The sequence below is a fragment of the Salvelinus alpinus genome, chromosome 11 (assembly GCF_045679555.1).
Source record: "Salvelinus alpinus chromosome 11, SLU_Salpinus.1, whole genome shotgun sequence".
In the NCBI taxonomy this organism is placed as follows: Eukaryota; Metazoa; Chordata; class Actinopteri; order Salmoniformes; family Salmonidae; genus Salvelinus; species Salvelinus alpinus.
In genome coordinates this window covers 55,275,837-55,290,929 of record NC_092096.1, presented here as the reverse complement: position 1 = coordinate 55,290,929, position 15,093 = coordinate 55,275,837, and the positions used below count along the sequence as shown (strand labels likewise).

The following is a 15,093-nucleotide window of genomic DNA, read 5'->3' as shown; positions in this document are numbered from 1 at the left end:
TCAAATAATGTAGTTTATGGTGTGAAAATTAGCTGGCTAATAAAGTCAGACAGCTAAAGTTAGTTAGTTATCATTAAAAAGAAAGGTGTCATTGTACATTGATGATTCATGTTTTCTTTTAAATCGACAATTATAATCCCTCCACAACCTCAGAGGATCTAGATACTTTTTCTAACCTCTGGATTTAAACCAAATTATGATAAGTGTACTATATAAATTCTACTTTTACATTACCGTGTAGTTCACCAATAAAATGGTCTGACCGGGATGTGAACATACTCAGTATACATATCCCGAAAGAAAGAAATTCTCGAAAGTTAGCAAAAATAGATAAGATCTTGCTACCATGGAAAGGAAAATACCTGTCTATTTGTGGGGGAAAATCACCCCGATTAACTCTTTACTCATATCACAGTTGACCTATTTGCTTATGGTTTTGCCTAAACCTAGCGACCTGCTTTTTAAATTATATGAGCAAAAAATATTCAATTTTATTTGGAATGGCAAGCCAGGCAAAATTAAAAGGGCCTATTTATATAATGAATATGAATTCGGAAGGCAGAAATGATTAAATATTAAAGCATTAGACCTCTCACTAAAGGCATCAGTCAAACAAAAGTTATACTTAAATCTGAAATGGTTCTCTAGTAAATTAGTAAGAATGTCTCACCCCATGTTCAAGAATGGCCTTTTCCCTTTTATTCAGATTACAACCTCTCACTTTCAGTTATTTGAAAACGAAATCATCTCCAAAATATCGTTATTTTTTAAACAAGCCATAGAAAGTTGGTTGCAATTTCAGTTTAATCCACCTGAAAAGACAGAACAAATAATACAACAAATATTGTGGTTAAACTTAAATATACTAATATATTTAGTATATTACGTAATTTTTTGATAACATAAAAAAGAAAAAGGTATTCTCTTTGTAAATTATATCATAAATAGGACTGGTGAAGTTGTCACACATGCAGCTAACACAGACATATGGAAATGTCTGCTCTACCCAAAATTACAACCAACTAATTGCAGCATTACCACAAAAATGGAAAAGGCAAGTGGAAGGGGGAAAAATGAAGGACCTTGTCTGTCGGCCCTGCATTAAAGACCAACATTGGTTACAGAAAATTGTGATAAATAAAAATATATACCAGTTTCATTTAAGGACCAAAGAAATGACAGCTGTGCCATATCAGTTGCAAAATAGTTGGGAAGTGATTGTCGATGTACCGATTCCATGGCACATGGCTTATGAATTGACACGCAAAACGACGCCGTATTTAAATTATTATACAAAATTCTTGCAACCAATAGAATGTTATATATGGGGGATAAAATCTTCCCAGTTCTGCAGATTTTGCTGCGAAGAGGCAGAGTCATTAGATCATTTATTTTGGTACTGTCCATATGTAGCTCATTTTTGGTCACAGGTCCAGGAATGGCTGAAGAATTGCAACATTTACCTCGAGCTAACACTGCAGATAGCAGTACTGGGTGATTTGAAAAGTCATAGTCAATCGATCAATAATATAATAATTATTCTAGCAAAAAATTTTCATTTACAATCTGTTGAAACTATGAGAATAGAAAGGTTCAGTACTTTTGTGAAGCATCACAGCACAGTTGAAAAATATATGGCAAATAGAAATCCAATAAGAGATAGATGGGAGGGGTTGAATGGAGCTGAAGGGTGGGTCTAATAATGACAAGATAACAAATGTAAAACATACGGGTCTGTAAAATGTATATAGGTTCAGAACTTTTGTGAAATAGCACAGTTGCAAATGGAAATCAAACTGGATGGACATCAGAAATAGAGGAAGGCCAGGACTAATAACAAACAAAATATAACTATTGTAAAATAGATTGTCTGTAAAATGTGTATAGTATGTTTTAGCTGGAAGTAGAAGCCCAAGTGTTATTGTTTATTAGTTTACTCCAATTGGGGGAGCGGTGGAGGGTTTACAGGGAATAATAAAGGAAGGTATATAAACAAAAAGTGTGTATGTATATATATATGTGTATTTGTATGTATATATATATATATATGTATGTACAGTTGAAGTTGGAAGTTTACATACACTAAGTTGACTGAGCCTTTAAACAGCTTGGAAAATTTCAGAAAATTATGTCATGGCTTTAGAAGCTTCTGATAGGCTAATTGACATCATTTGAGTCAATTGGAGGTGTACCTGTGGATGTATTTCAAGGCCTACCTCAGTGCCTCTTTACCTGACATCATGGGAAAATCTAAAGAGAAATCAGCCAAGACCTCAGAAAAAAAATTGTAGACCTCCACAAGTCTGGTCCAACGCCTGAAAGTACCATGCTCATCTCTACAAACAACAGTACGCAAGTATAAACACCATGGGACCACACAGCTGTCATACCGCTCAGGAAGGAGACGCGTTCTGTCTCCTAGAGACAAACGTACTTTGGTGCGAAATGTGCAAATCAATCCCAGAACAGCAAATTACCTTGTGAAGATGCTGGAGGAAACAGGTACAAAAGTATCTATATCCACAGTAAAAACGAGTCCTATAACGACATAACCTGAAAGGTCGCTCAGCAAGGAAGAAGCCACTGCTCCAAAACCACCATAAAAAAGCCAGACTACGGTTTGCAACTGCACATGGGGACGAAGATCATACTTTTTGGAGAAATGTCCTCTGGTCTGATGAAACAAAAATAGAACTGTTTGGCCATAATGGCCATCGTTATGTTTGGAGGAAAAAGGGGGAGGCTTGCAAGCCGAAGAACACCATCCCAACTGTGAAGCACGGGGGTGGCAGCATCATGTTGTGGGGGTGCTTTGCTGCAGGAGGGGTGGTGCACTTCACAAAATAGATTGCATCATGAGGGAGGGAAAGTATGTGGATATATTGAAGCAACATCTCAAGACATCAGTCAGGAAGTTAAAGCTTGGTCGCAAATGGATATTCCAAATGAACAATGACACCAAGCATTCTTCCAAAGTTGTGGCAAAATGGCTTAAGGACAACAAGGTTAAGGTATTGGAGTGGCCATCACAAAGCCCTGACCTCAATCCTATAGAAAATGTGTGGGCAGAACTGAAAAAGCGTGTGCGAGCAAGGAGGCCTACAAACCTGACTGAGTTACACCAGCTCTGTCAGGAGGAATGGGCCAAAATTCACCCAACTTACTGTGGGAAGCTTGTGGAAGGCTACCCGAAACGTTTGACCCAAGCTACCAAATACTAATTGAGTGTATGTAAACTTCTGACCCACTGGGAATGTGATGAAAGAAATTAAAGCTGAAAGAAATAATTCTCTCCTATTATTATGACATTTCACATTCTTAAAATAAAGTGGTGATCCTAACTGGCCTAAAACGTAATTTTTACTCTGATTAAATGTCAGGAATTGTGAAAAACTGAGTTTAAATATATTTGGCTAAGGCGTATGTAAACTTCTGACTTCAACTGTGGATATAGATACTTTTGTACCTGTTTCCTCCAGCATCTTCACAAGGTCCTTTGTTGTTGTTCTGGGATTGATTTGCACTTTTCGTACCAACGTACGTTCATCTCTAAGAGACAGAACGCGTCTCCTTCCTGAGCGGTATGACGGCTGCGTGGTCCCGTGGTGTTTATACTTGCATACTGTTGTTTGTACAGGTGAACGTGGTACCTTCAGGTGTTTTGCTCTCAATGATGAACCAGACTTGTGGAGGTCTACAATTGTTTTTCTGGGGTCTTGGCTGATTTACTTTGATTTTCCCATGATGTCAAGCAAAGAGGCACTGAGTTTGAAGGTAGGCCTTGAAATACATCCACAGGTACACCTCTAATTGACTCGAATGATGTCAATTAGCCTATCAGAAGCTTCTAAAGCCATGGCATCATTTTCTGAAATTTTCCAGCTGTTTAAAGGCACTGTCATCTTAGTGTATGTAAACTTCTGACTCACTGGAATTGTGATACAGTGAAATAATCTGTCTGTAAACAATTGTTGGAAAAATTACTTGTGTCATGCACAAAGTAGATGTCCTAACCGACTTGTCAAAACTATAGTTTGTTAACAAGAAATTTGTGGAGTGGTTGAAAAACGAGTTTTAATGACTCCAACCTAAGTTTGTAAACTTTTGACCTTAACTGTAGATAGGGGTGTGCCTTTTCAAATCATATCCAATTAATTGAATTTACCGCAGGTGGATTCCAATAAAGTTGTAGAAACATCTCAAGGATGATCACTGGAAACAGGATGCACCTGAGCTCAATTTCGAGTCTCATAGTAAAGGGTCTCAATACTTATGTAAATAAGATATTTCTGTTTTTTTTGGAAAACATTTCTAAAAACCTGTTTTTGCTTTGTCATTATGGGGTATTGTGTATAGATTGCTGAGGAAATGTTTTTATTTGATACATTTTAGAATAAGGCCGTAACGTAACAACATTTGGAAAAAGTCGAGACGTCTGAATACTTTCCGAAGGCACTGTATGTCAAAGTGTGTCATATGCATGTTGAAAACACTATCTTAAAACTACTCGGTGTGTAAAACTCCCTTGCCAACAGACAAAGAGCTATGAATGGATCAGTGGTTCACCAATCAGGGCCTTGATTGGCTCGGCAACAGTAACAATATGTCATGTGTGATAACAATTGTTTTGTTCCCACAAATGTTTTTACAACGTTCCCTAGAACATTAATATCTTATGTTTGGCAGCCATGTTCTGTGTATATTTGGTGGAACGTTGATGGAATATTCTCCTCAGGGAACGTTCTCTAAAGTTGTGGGAACATTTGTTGTTAGATGGGTGACGCATTGATAGCCTGCCTACCATTGACTATAGCATATGCACACAAATGGTGAACGGGAGGCGCGCTCAATCTTATGAGTTGAGATTGAGAAATTAAAATTCATGACAACTAATGAAAATACACACAAGCCAATGTTAACATCCCTAGGCCGCCTTAACCACCTGCTGGAGGGCCGTGGACAGAGAAATTCCTGTACTAAGCCGTGATGCAACCAGTCAGGACGCTCTCGATGGTGCAGCGATAGTATTTGGAGAGGACACGGGCTGGCATGATGAATTTCTACAGCAATAAAACATTACCTTTAGAAATACATACGATATACTTTGGATGGCTTTTATGTTTTTATTGACAGAAGTAAAATGTATTCTGGTTCAGAACGGGCAACAGGTAGCCTAGTGGTTAGAGTGTTGAGCCAGTAACCGAAAGGTTGCTGGATCGAATCCCTGAGCTGACAAGGTAAAAATCTGCCGTTCTGCCCCTGAACAAGGCAGTTAACCCACTGTTCCCCGGTAGGCCATCATTTTAAATAAGAATTTGTTCTTAACTGACTTGCCTAGTTAAAAAAAGGTTACATTTATTTATATTTTATGAAAGAACAAGCGGTTAGAAATGGTATGCATTAAGGTTAGATAGGCAGACTAACGTTTACAGTGCATTACAGGGCATATGTTTTGATCACGGCTCACTGAGGGCAGGGTGATCATTATCCCTCTGCTTCACCAAGAAGGTCAAAGGGTCTCCTAGGGGCCGGCCCATCCGGATGTGAGCCAGCAGTTCCTGAGTCATGTTCAGGGCGTTGCGGGAGGTATAGAGGTAAGAGAGGTCAGAGTTCATGCTGGAAGGGGCGTACTCCCCACAGGTGAGGCCCCCAAGCCCTGGGGCGCAGTCGACCTTGTAGGAGTAGAACAGGCTGCCGTGATTCATTGGACACATACTGTTGTGAAACCCAGCTTTGACGGGCTGGAGTTTGCATTCCCCCAGGAGATCGTTCGACCAATTGTCTTCATCGTATACAGTAAACTTGAGCTCGCTGGCCAGGGAGAGCTTGACTGCCCCAAAATTGAAGACCTCATTCCACACGGGGTTGTCGTTGTCATGGATCACCCTGGTCTGCTTGAAGTCTTTGTCCATGGCCACCTTGACGAATCAAACCAAATCAAACTTTATTGAAAGCTACAGTATGTGATTAGAAAAACGACAAAACGAGGTCCCCGTCACTTGTTTTAGTATGTAGCTCGGGTATGGGGCTAGGGAGATGTAATCCTTGTCAAATCCTAGACTGTAGCTTTAAAGTGCACTTGAAAACAAACTTCATAGTCAATGAAATTTCAAAAATAAAAGAGATGAATAATACCTTGACGAAGCCGTCGGTCTGGGAGGTGGTGTCCCCCCAGAGGTCCCTGGCTTTCTTCACGGTGACGGTCACGTGAGCCAAGCCCTTCTCCTGCGGGCAGCATTGGCTGGTCATCTCCTTACTGGTCTGGCACACACACTGACAGGAGTCATGGCTACTGGACCTGGAGCTTCCCTTGCACTTCCCGGAGCAGTGCTTGAACAGGGCGTGTTTCAGGATGTAGTCCTCCACGGCCTTCTTCAGCCCCGCCCTCTTGCTGGACTTTTTCACCAATAGGTGGAGAGGATGGAGGGAGTAGTTGATGATATCAGGTATGGTCTTCAGGCTACTTGCCCAATCAGCGAAGGCCTTGGAGTTTTCACCAATCTTGGAGAAGAGCAGGTCGGGCGTCCCGTCCGTCTGTCCCCCCACCACCTCGGTAAACCTGTTTGTTTGTTGTTTATCGTCAGTCATGTTTTGTCTGACATGAGGACCTTATTGGAAATGTGTTTTTTATAAGTCTTGTATAATGCCCATTAATCCCACCAAAAATCGATAACATTTATAAAATCAATCAAACCTCTCGTTGAAGGTACTGCTGAAGATGTCACTGGTGTTACGTTTTTTGAGGTCATTTTTGCAGAACTTTGTCTCTGCATTGGCTTCGGCTGTTCCGGAGCTGGTGGCGACAGAGGCCTCGGCCTCCAGGCAGTCCTTGACCTCGTTCTCATTGTAACCATTGATGGCCGCCTAGGTTTGGGTTCATTAAAACATCTTGGTACATATGCAGACTCTTACGTAAAATGTGATGTCATACAATAAAATTAAAAACAGATAGAAATATATATATAATCTGCCTAAATACATGAACAACGCATTTTCAATAAGTTGTACACAACAAATAGGCATACCACGATCAATAATATGGAGAATGTCATTGGCAGAGTTTGAGAAGTCTTACCTTACACACGCGCAGTGAGGTGACGCTCTTCACCCGCCCCCCCAGTTTAACCTTCCGGATATAGTGGGTACCAAAGGTGGCGAGGAAACGATTGTAGTCAGCCTTGGTCTGGTCGGTGTAGAGGGGGGGCAGGATGCCCAGGGAGCGAGAGAACTCAGGGTGCAGGGGAGGGTCCTCTATCAGGCGGTAACTGAGGAAGAAACCCAAGATAGAGAAAGATAACAAAGTAGTCTATTCTCTAAGTGGTTTTGTCATTTTGTGGCCTTTTTGAGGGGTGCATCAAAGAAAGCCCTCGCCTAAAAGTAGACCTATCTATGGGGATAGAAGTTTGACTATTTTCAAGAAGTCTAATTCAATAACAATGTCGAGGCTACAAAAGGTCAACAAAACACATTATGTAGTTACAATTGAAACAGGATCTTCTATCACAAAATAACTATTCTTTAACACCCAAGAGAGCGTGCACAACTCAAACCCTCACCTATAATATCCCACCTGTAAATATAACCTTTATTATACCTATTCTATATTATAATCCAGAGTGTATACATTACTATAGCCTGTAGAGGGCAGTGTTGGCTATATAAAGGAAGGTGAACTTCATAATACAAGTGAAGTTATTATACTCATAGAAGTAATAGGTAACCTGTAATAGGAGCAGTGTATATCCTGTTTGATGAAGCTGTACTTGTCCTTCTTGGACTGGCTCATCACCGTCTTGGCAGCTCTGGAGTGGGTACCCCCCACCATGGCCGACCCATTAGCCTTGGGGACATTAACTTCCAGACCAATCTTCCAACTGCCGTCCACCTATATATACACATTGGTGGTGGATAAAGTGAGTTTACCCCATAATGGGATTCTTATTTCTATTAGTAGTATTATTCATTTGATTAATATTTATATATATTATTAGTCTTATTATAAAATGCTTAATATATCAATTATTATTTCAGCAGTAGTAGTAGTAGTAGTAGTTGTTGTAGTAGTATTCGTTGTAGTTATAGTAGTAGTATTAGAAGTAGTAGCAGTATTAGTAGCTGTCATAGTAGTAGTAGTAGAAGTATTACATCTGTCTGGCTGCTGCTCACAAACGACTCGCTGGAGTCGTAGACAATGCTGGACAACTTCATGTGACACTGATGCGAGGGACGCCAGTCCACCACAGCCGCAGGCAGCCTCTGAGTCTGGCCCTCCATGAAAGGGTTAACACAGAGGGTACAGGCTCCATTTTGGGTCTTCCAGTTGTCCACGTCAACAACATAGGCCTGCTTGCGCTCCATGGTGACAATGTTGAAACCCTCGCCCGCCAGGTTGGTACCGGGAGCTGACAGGGCAGCCTTGCACTCTGCTGGCCGGCCCGTGGTGCACGAGGGCAGGACAGGGGGCAGCCACCATCCCCACAGCCATAGCAGGGTCACCAGAGTAGTCTGTATGCCTGGAGAGGAGGAGGAGGTAGATATGCAATTCAAGAGTGTTCTTTAATATTGATCCAAAATCTAAAGTTTTCAGACTTCAAAAGTAGTCTAGTGTTAAGATATTGTGGTGCTATTTTGAATGAAACACAAGAGTGTTATTTTATGTGCCAGAGATTTGTATAGCGAAAGCTCAGTTAATTCAAGAGTCCATATGCCCCCGTGAGAGACCGGCGTTCGCTACCGGAGTGGACTTCTTCAACTGCACACCTCTTATCTGTCTCCCTACTCACTTCATCTCTGTAATAATCTCCATTAAACAATACAAGGCGTAGGGTGATTGGACTGCTGTTCCCCTAAAAAAGTTAGGAAAGGAAAAAAATGACAAAAGAAAGTATTGTTTTCTTTTGGAATGACTATAGTGCAGGGACCCCCACCCAGGCCAACCGCTGCCCCAGGGACCCCCACCCAGGCCAACCGCTGACCCAGGGACCCCCACCCAGGCCAACCGCTGACCCAGGGAACCCCACTCAGGCAAACCGCAGACCCAGGGACCCTCACCCAGGGAAACCAGTGACCCAGGGACCCCCGCCCAGGCAAACCGGTAACCCAGGGACCCCCACCATGGTATTATCAGCTGAATAGCAAGGAGAAGTAATCAACATTTTAAAATGAATATATTTGATTTCTTTGTATTATTTTGACCTACTCACATTATAATTGGAAGTGTAAACTACATATTAGTTTAGGTAACTAAAGGTAACTCAAAAACACATTTTCACTAATATCAGCTGTTTAGCTGGTTAAATAAAGGTTAGCCATGTGTTTTGGCAAAAATGATTCAATCTGTATTGCTGAAGTGCTACAGGTTGTGTGATAGAAATGTAAAGGTAATTTCCCATTGAGCCGACATATGTAGCGTTTACCGTGAATGCAGTCCCCGCTAACACGGCACCATTGCCTTTGCACTTGCAGCGACTAGTATTCACGTGTGCTTTTTCAATGCCTATGTCAGATACTTTGACTATCATTTCTCTGTAATTAGCTCCAATTAGTGTAATTTGCTCAATATTAGGGTTTGAGAAATAAAGTTGACATCATTAGAAAGAATATATTATCATAGTTTCTACTGTATGTATGCAATTCAAAATGTGTTTATTCTGTTGTTGCTAGCGATATTCATAAAAACATTTTAGAAAAAAAAATGTGCGGACCCACTGCAGTATCTCCACGGAACCCCGGTTGAATACCCCTGATATAGAGTAACCTCTTACCTGACATATCAATCACAATCTCTTGGTAACGATGAGGTTGATGAAAATCAACTCCTAGAACAATGGAGCGTTCTGACCTGTCTGTCTGTGTGATGACTGACTAACTGACTGAAGGAATCACGATCTGGGATGTATTTTTGTTGTTGTTGCGGTCAAGGCTTTGTTTATATAGACGGGGCCTGCGGTTTTCTTTGGCTATATACAGTATACCACCACAAGCTGTTGCAATGTGTGTTGGTGTGAAAGTGGATGTTCACTTACGAGAAACCCTTCGCAGACAGATGGATGAATGTCTCATGGCACTAGAAAAACAAGATTAGGCCCAGAAGTTTCATTCCACTGTTTGCACACCCTCTCACCTATGTGCTCCTGCTCTCCATGATTAGACAACCTCGCATCCAATCAAATCAGTCCTAGGCATAGCCACTTTGCATACAGAGCCATTTCCTTGCTTTGGCAGTCAACCTCCCTCTGAGCTGTGTGGACTGCATCTGGTACTGAACCCTACAGTAGTCTACTCCTGGATGTATAAACAGCCTTCCCTATTCCTCCTAGTACTACCACCACCCTCTCCGCTGTAGGGTCTGTACCCAGGCTAAGATGCGTCCGTTGCGGGTCTACCTGCTGGCCCTCCTCCTGTTGGCAGGGATCTGGCTGTCTGGTGCCAGTGTATCCGACAGCTTTAAAGACTGCAGACAGTTTTTCTACATGAGGGCAGCACCGACGGGCATTGACGGGACCAGGGACAGCCTCAAGAGGATCTGCCAGCGCTACGGGGACAAGGCGCGCTACGCCACCCTGTACGACGGCAGCCGTCGCCTGCCCCTCTACTCAGCCTACACCTTTAAGAAGAACGACGGGAAGAAGAGGATGGACACGCCCTGGATGTACGAGCCACAGGTAGAGATCTGTTATCGTGTCACAACATCACAGCAGGTAGAGAGAGATCTTCAACAGCAACTTACTGTGATACTCTCATGCAATACCGCAGTATTCTCCTATAACGGTCCCATCTTAAAGACTTACCGGCCAATGCATTGGGTGTCCTGTCTTTGTCATGAGGGCTTGCTTTTTCTCCACCTAAACAAATGATTGTCATCTAACCACTCTTACTATCTAAATTCAACTTTTCAAAAAACTCTTTATTTTTACAAACTATCTTATCTGTCACACCTGTCATTAAATCATCAACCCCCCCCAATCACTCCACAGCTGGCGTCTGGGAATGAGGGTGGGAACATGAAGGTGCTGCCCCCTAGTGACGACCTGGAGCCTCTGCTCCAGGAGAGCCAGGCGGTGCTGGAGGACTACTCAGACGCCGTGGAGTACTCCCGAGGCCTGCTCAACCCAGACCAGCACCAGGCTGACCCAGATGATAAGGCCTCCACCTACACCCTGACCAACGTGGTACCCCAGGTCAGCCATTTTGTTATCAAATACGTTTTTTGAATGATTTTGGGATGATATAAATCATGTTATAATTAAGCAATAAGGCCTGAGAGGGTGTGGTATATGGACCATATACCACAAACCCCTGAGATGCCTTTTTGCTATTAAAAACTGGTTACCAACATAATTAGAGCAGTAAAATAAATATTTTGTCATACCTGTGGTATTCGGTCTGATATACCACGGCTGTCAGCCAATCAGCATTCAGGGCTCGAACCACCCAGTTTATAATCCTAATTAGAATGTAATGTTATGTTAATGTTAGCTAATGTCCTGGTACCAGATCACAGACTTCCTGGAAGAGACCTGGAGCTCCTACTTGGATACCGTGCGCCACCGCCTCAATAACTTTTGCCGCGGAAAGCAGTCCTACGTGGTAACCGGGGTGACAGTCTCCGGGGCGACCATACGTCGGGGGAACGAGGACCGCATGGGGATCCCCAAACACGTGTGGTTGGCTTACTGTTGCCCACGGTTCGACCGTAACTCTCCCTACGAGGTGCGTTTCATGTTCCCTAGCTATGGTGCCTATGCACTGAATGAACAGGAGGACCATGCAGTCATGGAGGTGCCTTTAAAGACACTGGAGAGCTTTCTGAGGAAACAAACGGACATGGATAGTAATCTGGCTATCTTCTACGAGGACTGTGTGTCAGAGAACACCTTCAAGAAGAAGAGGAAGAGATAGGCCTCTCTGTGTGTGTGTGTGTGTGTGTGGAGGTGTTTAACTATTCTTGTGGGGACCAGAAGTCCCTACAAGAATAGTAAACAAAGTAAAAATTGACCAACTGGGGACATTTTGTTAGTCCCCACAAGGTCAAATGCTATTTCTAGGGGGTTTAGGGTTAAGGTTAGAATTAGTGTTAGGGTTAGAATTAGGGTTAGGAGCTAGGGTTAGTTGTAGGGTTAGGGTTAGGAGCTAGGGTTAGGTTTAGGGTTAGGATAAAGTTTAGGTTTTTGGGTTAGGGTTAAGGTTAGGGTTAGGGTTAGGGTAAGAGTACGGGTTAGGATTAGGGTTAGGGGTTAGGGAAAATAGGATTTTGAATGGGACTGAATTGTATGTCCCCACAAGGTTAGCTGTACAAGACTGTGTGTGTGTGTGTGTGTGTGTGTGTGTGTGTGTGTGTGTGTGTGTGTGTGTGTGTGTGTGTTTTAGTTTTTTTACTGTAATGGGGGTGTAAATTGACCAATTGAAGAAAGTTTTATTTTATTCACATTTTATACTCTTACAAAGTAGCTGTCGATATTTGTCATGCACAATCAATCAACTGAACTGAAAATACAATAAAAAGCTCTCGTCGGTCTCAAACGTGTGAGAAACCACATCACGAAGCAACACTTTTCTTCACTCCTCATAGAAACGCTCTGAACAAAGTGTGCTGCATGCAACTTAAACCGACAGGACGACAGTATACTGCTTCAATGAAAGTACCATAGTAAGCTACAGCTGTAATGTTGTAACGTAATAAAAAATATTCTGTTCAATGTAGTTTCACAGCCAATATTTGCATGGAATACGGGACATACACGGTGCCGTGTAAAAACAAATGGTAGAGGCATGGTGCATGAGTCGACTAGGACTCACTGCAGCTAACCACACGTCCATGGTAACCCAATGCTTGCACACAGATAGCGCTGGCTGAATGAGAGTCACTTCTTTGCATACTATCAGTGGCTTTATGGTTCTCACCAGTTCTATTCTACAGTTCTAAAACACTGTTCTCAGACCTGCTGAAGAAATCATGACATCACCTACTCTGGAAGCCCTCCCTTCATCTCACCTCCTACCCTCCATCCTTCCTTCCCTCCCTATTCCCTCCTCCCATTCTCCTTCTCTCTTCCATAGCCACACTAACCGTCCAGTGCAGGTACAGACAGACAGGATAGTGTATCCACACCGCACTATGTTGCTGTCCTGTGTGCTCCTGGCTCTGGCCCTGCTTCCTCCCCCAGTAAACCCCAGTGTGGACTCCTCCTTCAGGGAATGCAGCCAGTTCCTGTACCGGGGCCTGGCCCCAAGGGGCCTCCAGGGGACTCTGGGCCTCCAGAAGGTTTGCCAGCATTACGGGGACAAGGCGCGCTACGCCACCCTGTACGACCCAGCAGGCAGGATCCCCCTCTTCTCCGCCTACACCTTTAAACGCTCCAATGGTGAGAGCAGGGAAGGTCTGCCCTGGATGTACGAACCACAGGTAAGGGCCTAGACTTGTTTTTTTACTAACTATACTGATAGGTCTCTATGGTCGAGATCAAGCATCTCCCTGGTCTACACAGACAAAGTCATAGAGACACAATCGTCTGTTCTATTGAAGTCTGTGGTCAAATCAAACTGAAGAAGAGGAGTCGGTGTGTCGTTCAAAGAATAGACGGTCTGCTACAGTGGGGAGAATAGGGCTTTAAGGCGATACGTAGACAGTAGAGCACATTAAAACATTCCCTCTAGTGCTCTGACCTGCTGGTTTAGTAGTCTTGATAAGCATGACGCACAATGAACAGCTTTCACCTGACAAAGTCTAAGTAGTAGATACACATTGTTACATAGTATTAAGAAACGATATTCCTGTTCACATTTTCTATCTGCAATTATTTGTTGCACTCTACCCCTCTCTCGCTCTCCTCTTGGCTCATATACTGTGTCGTACCTATTTTCTGTCTGTGTAATCACACGCTGACATTGCTCTAACCCTCTTCATCTCCGTCTTTCTCTCTCCTCCAGCTGTCCAGTGGCTCTGGGACAGGTAACATGCAGCCCTTCCCCCGTTCTCCCTCCAGCCTCCTGGCCCTAGAAGAGAGCCAGGCCGTGCTGGCCGACTACTCCGACGCAGTCGTCTACGAGCGTGGCCAACTGAACCCCGACCAGCACCAGGCCAGTCCTGGGGACAAGGCCTCGACCTACACCCTGACCAACGTGGTTCCCCAGGCTAAGGAGTTCCTCCACCACCACTGGCTACCCTACCTGGAGGACATCCGCAAACGCCTCAACAACTATTGTCGCGGAACGGCTTACGTCATCAGTGGCGTCACCACCACTGGTAACACCATCCGGAGAGGTAACGTTAACCGGGTGGGGGTACCGAAACATCTGTGGACAGCCTACTGCTGTCCTGATTTTGATCTCAGCGCGCCGTATGAGCTCCGGTACAAGTTCCCTACTTACGCAGCCTACGGGCTTAATGACGTGGTAGATAACGCGGTCACGGAGACGTCGACGAAGAGCGTGGAGGCGTTGGTGAATAGAGAGATGGCTGTGGATCAGGACTTTCAGCTGTTCAATGGAAACTGTGTCCCTGAAATGTGAACGGTTATGAGAGTGAATATCAAGAGACAATCTTTTAAAGAGAGAGAGATGGGGGGGAGAGAGAGATCGAGGGAGATGCTCCTGCCACTGAAAATATAAATGATATAGTGATATTTATGAAATTACTAACCAATAAAGCAATCATTATACATTTATGTTTAATTAATTGTTTGTCGTCATTTAATCCGTGACAATATTAATACCACAAAACACCAAATTAGCCCATATTATCAAGAGTTTCCATTCACCAATCATTTGATCCTATGCCCAATACACACATGTGCAGACAAATACACTTCAATGGCCTTTACTAGCAAATGGGTCACTGACAGACACATTCAAAGTAATTCACCCATGTCATTGAGGTACATGACCCTTGTTTCCGCTTTAAAGGAAGATAAGAATTTGCTGCAAGGGCTCTCTTTGATTTCCCATCAAGTCACTGCCTGAGTCCACATGTCGCCAACACAACGTTACATGGTCATGCAGCATAACAAGACCATCATCTATGAGTCCAGTAACCAGAGTCTGCTAGGATGAGATGGAAACTACCACATGCTGTATAACCACAAACACAGAGGA

At 43.3% G+C, this 15,093-nt stretch overlaps 2 protein-coding genes across 2 annotated transcripts; one reads left to right on the top strand and one right to left on the bottom strand.

The window, feature by feature from the left end:
* Window positions 1-5,109: 5,109 nt before the first annotated feature.
* On the bottom strand, window positions 5,110-9,900 carry LOC139534461 (perforin-1-like). Its single transcript, XM_071333630.1, has 7 exons — window positions 9,765-9,900; window positions 8,146-8,513; window positions 7,722-7,885; window positions 7,076-7,265; window positions 6,695-6,864; window positions 6,136-6,559; window positions 5,110-5,918 (listed from the first exon to the last, which is right to left on the bottom strand). The coding sequence occupies exons 1-7, from the start codon at window positions 9,769-9,771 to the stop codon at window positions 5,457-5,459; spliced, it is 1,785 nt and encodes a 594-aa protein (XP_071189731.1). The 5' UTR covers window positions 9,772-9,900; the 3' UTR covers window positions 5,110-5,456.
* Window positions 9,901-12,884: 2,984 nt separating this feature from the next.
* Window positions 12,885-14,673, top strand: LOC139534462 (endonuclease domain-containing 1 protein-like). The gene is made up of 2 exons (XM_071333631.1): window positions 12,885-13,405; window positions 13,930-14,673. Exons 1-2 carry the CDS (start codon window positions 12,956-12,958, stop codon window positions 14,509-14,511), a joined length of 1,032 nt encoding a protein of 343 aa, XP_071189732.1. The 5' UTR covers window positions 12,885-12,955; the 3' UTR covers window positions 14,512-14,673.
* Window positions 14,674-15,093: the final 420 nt, after the last annotated feature.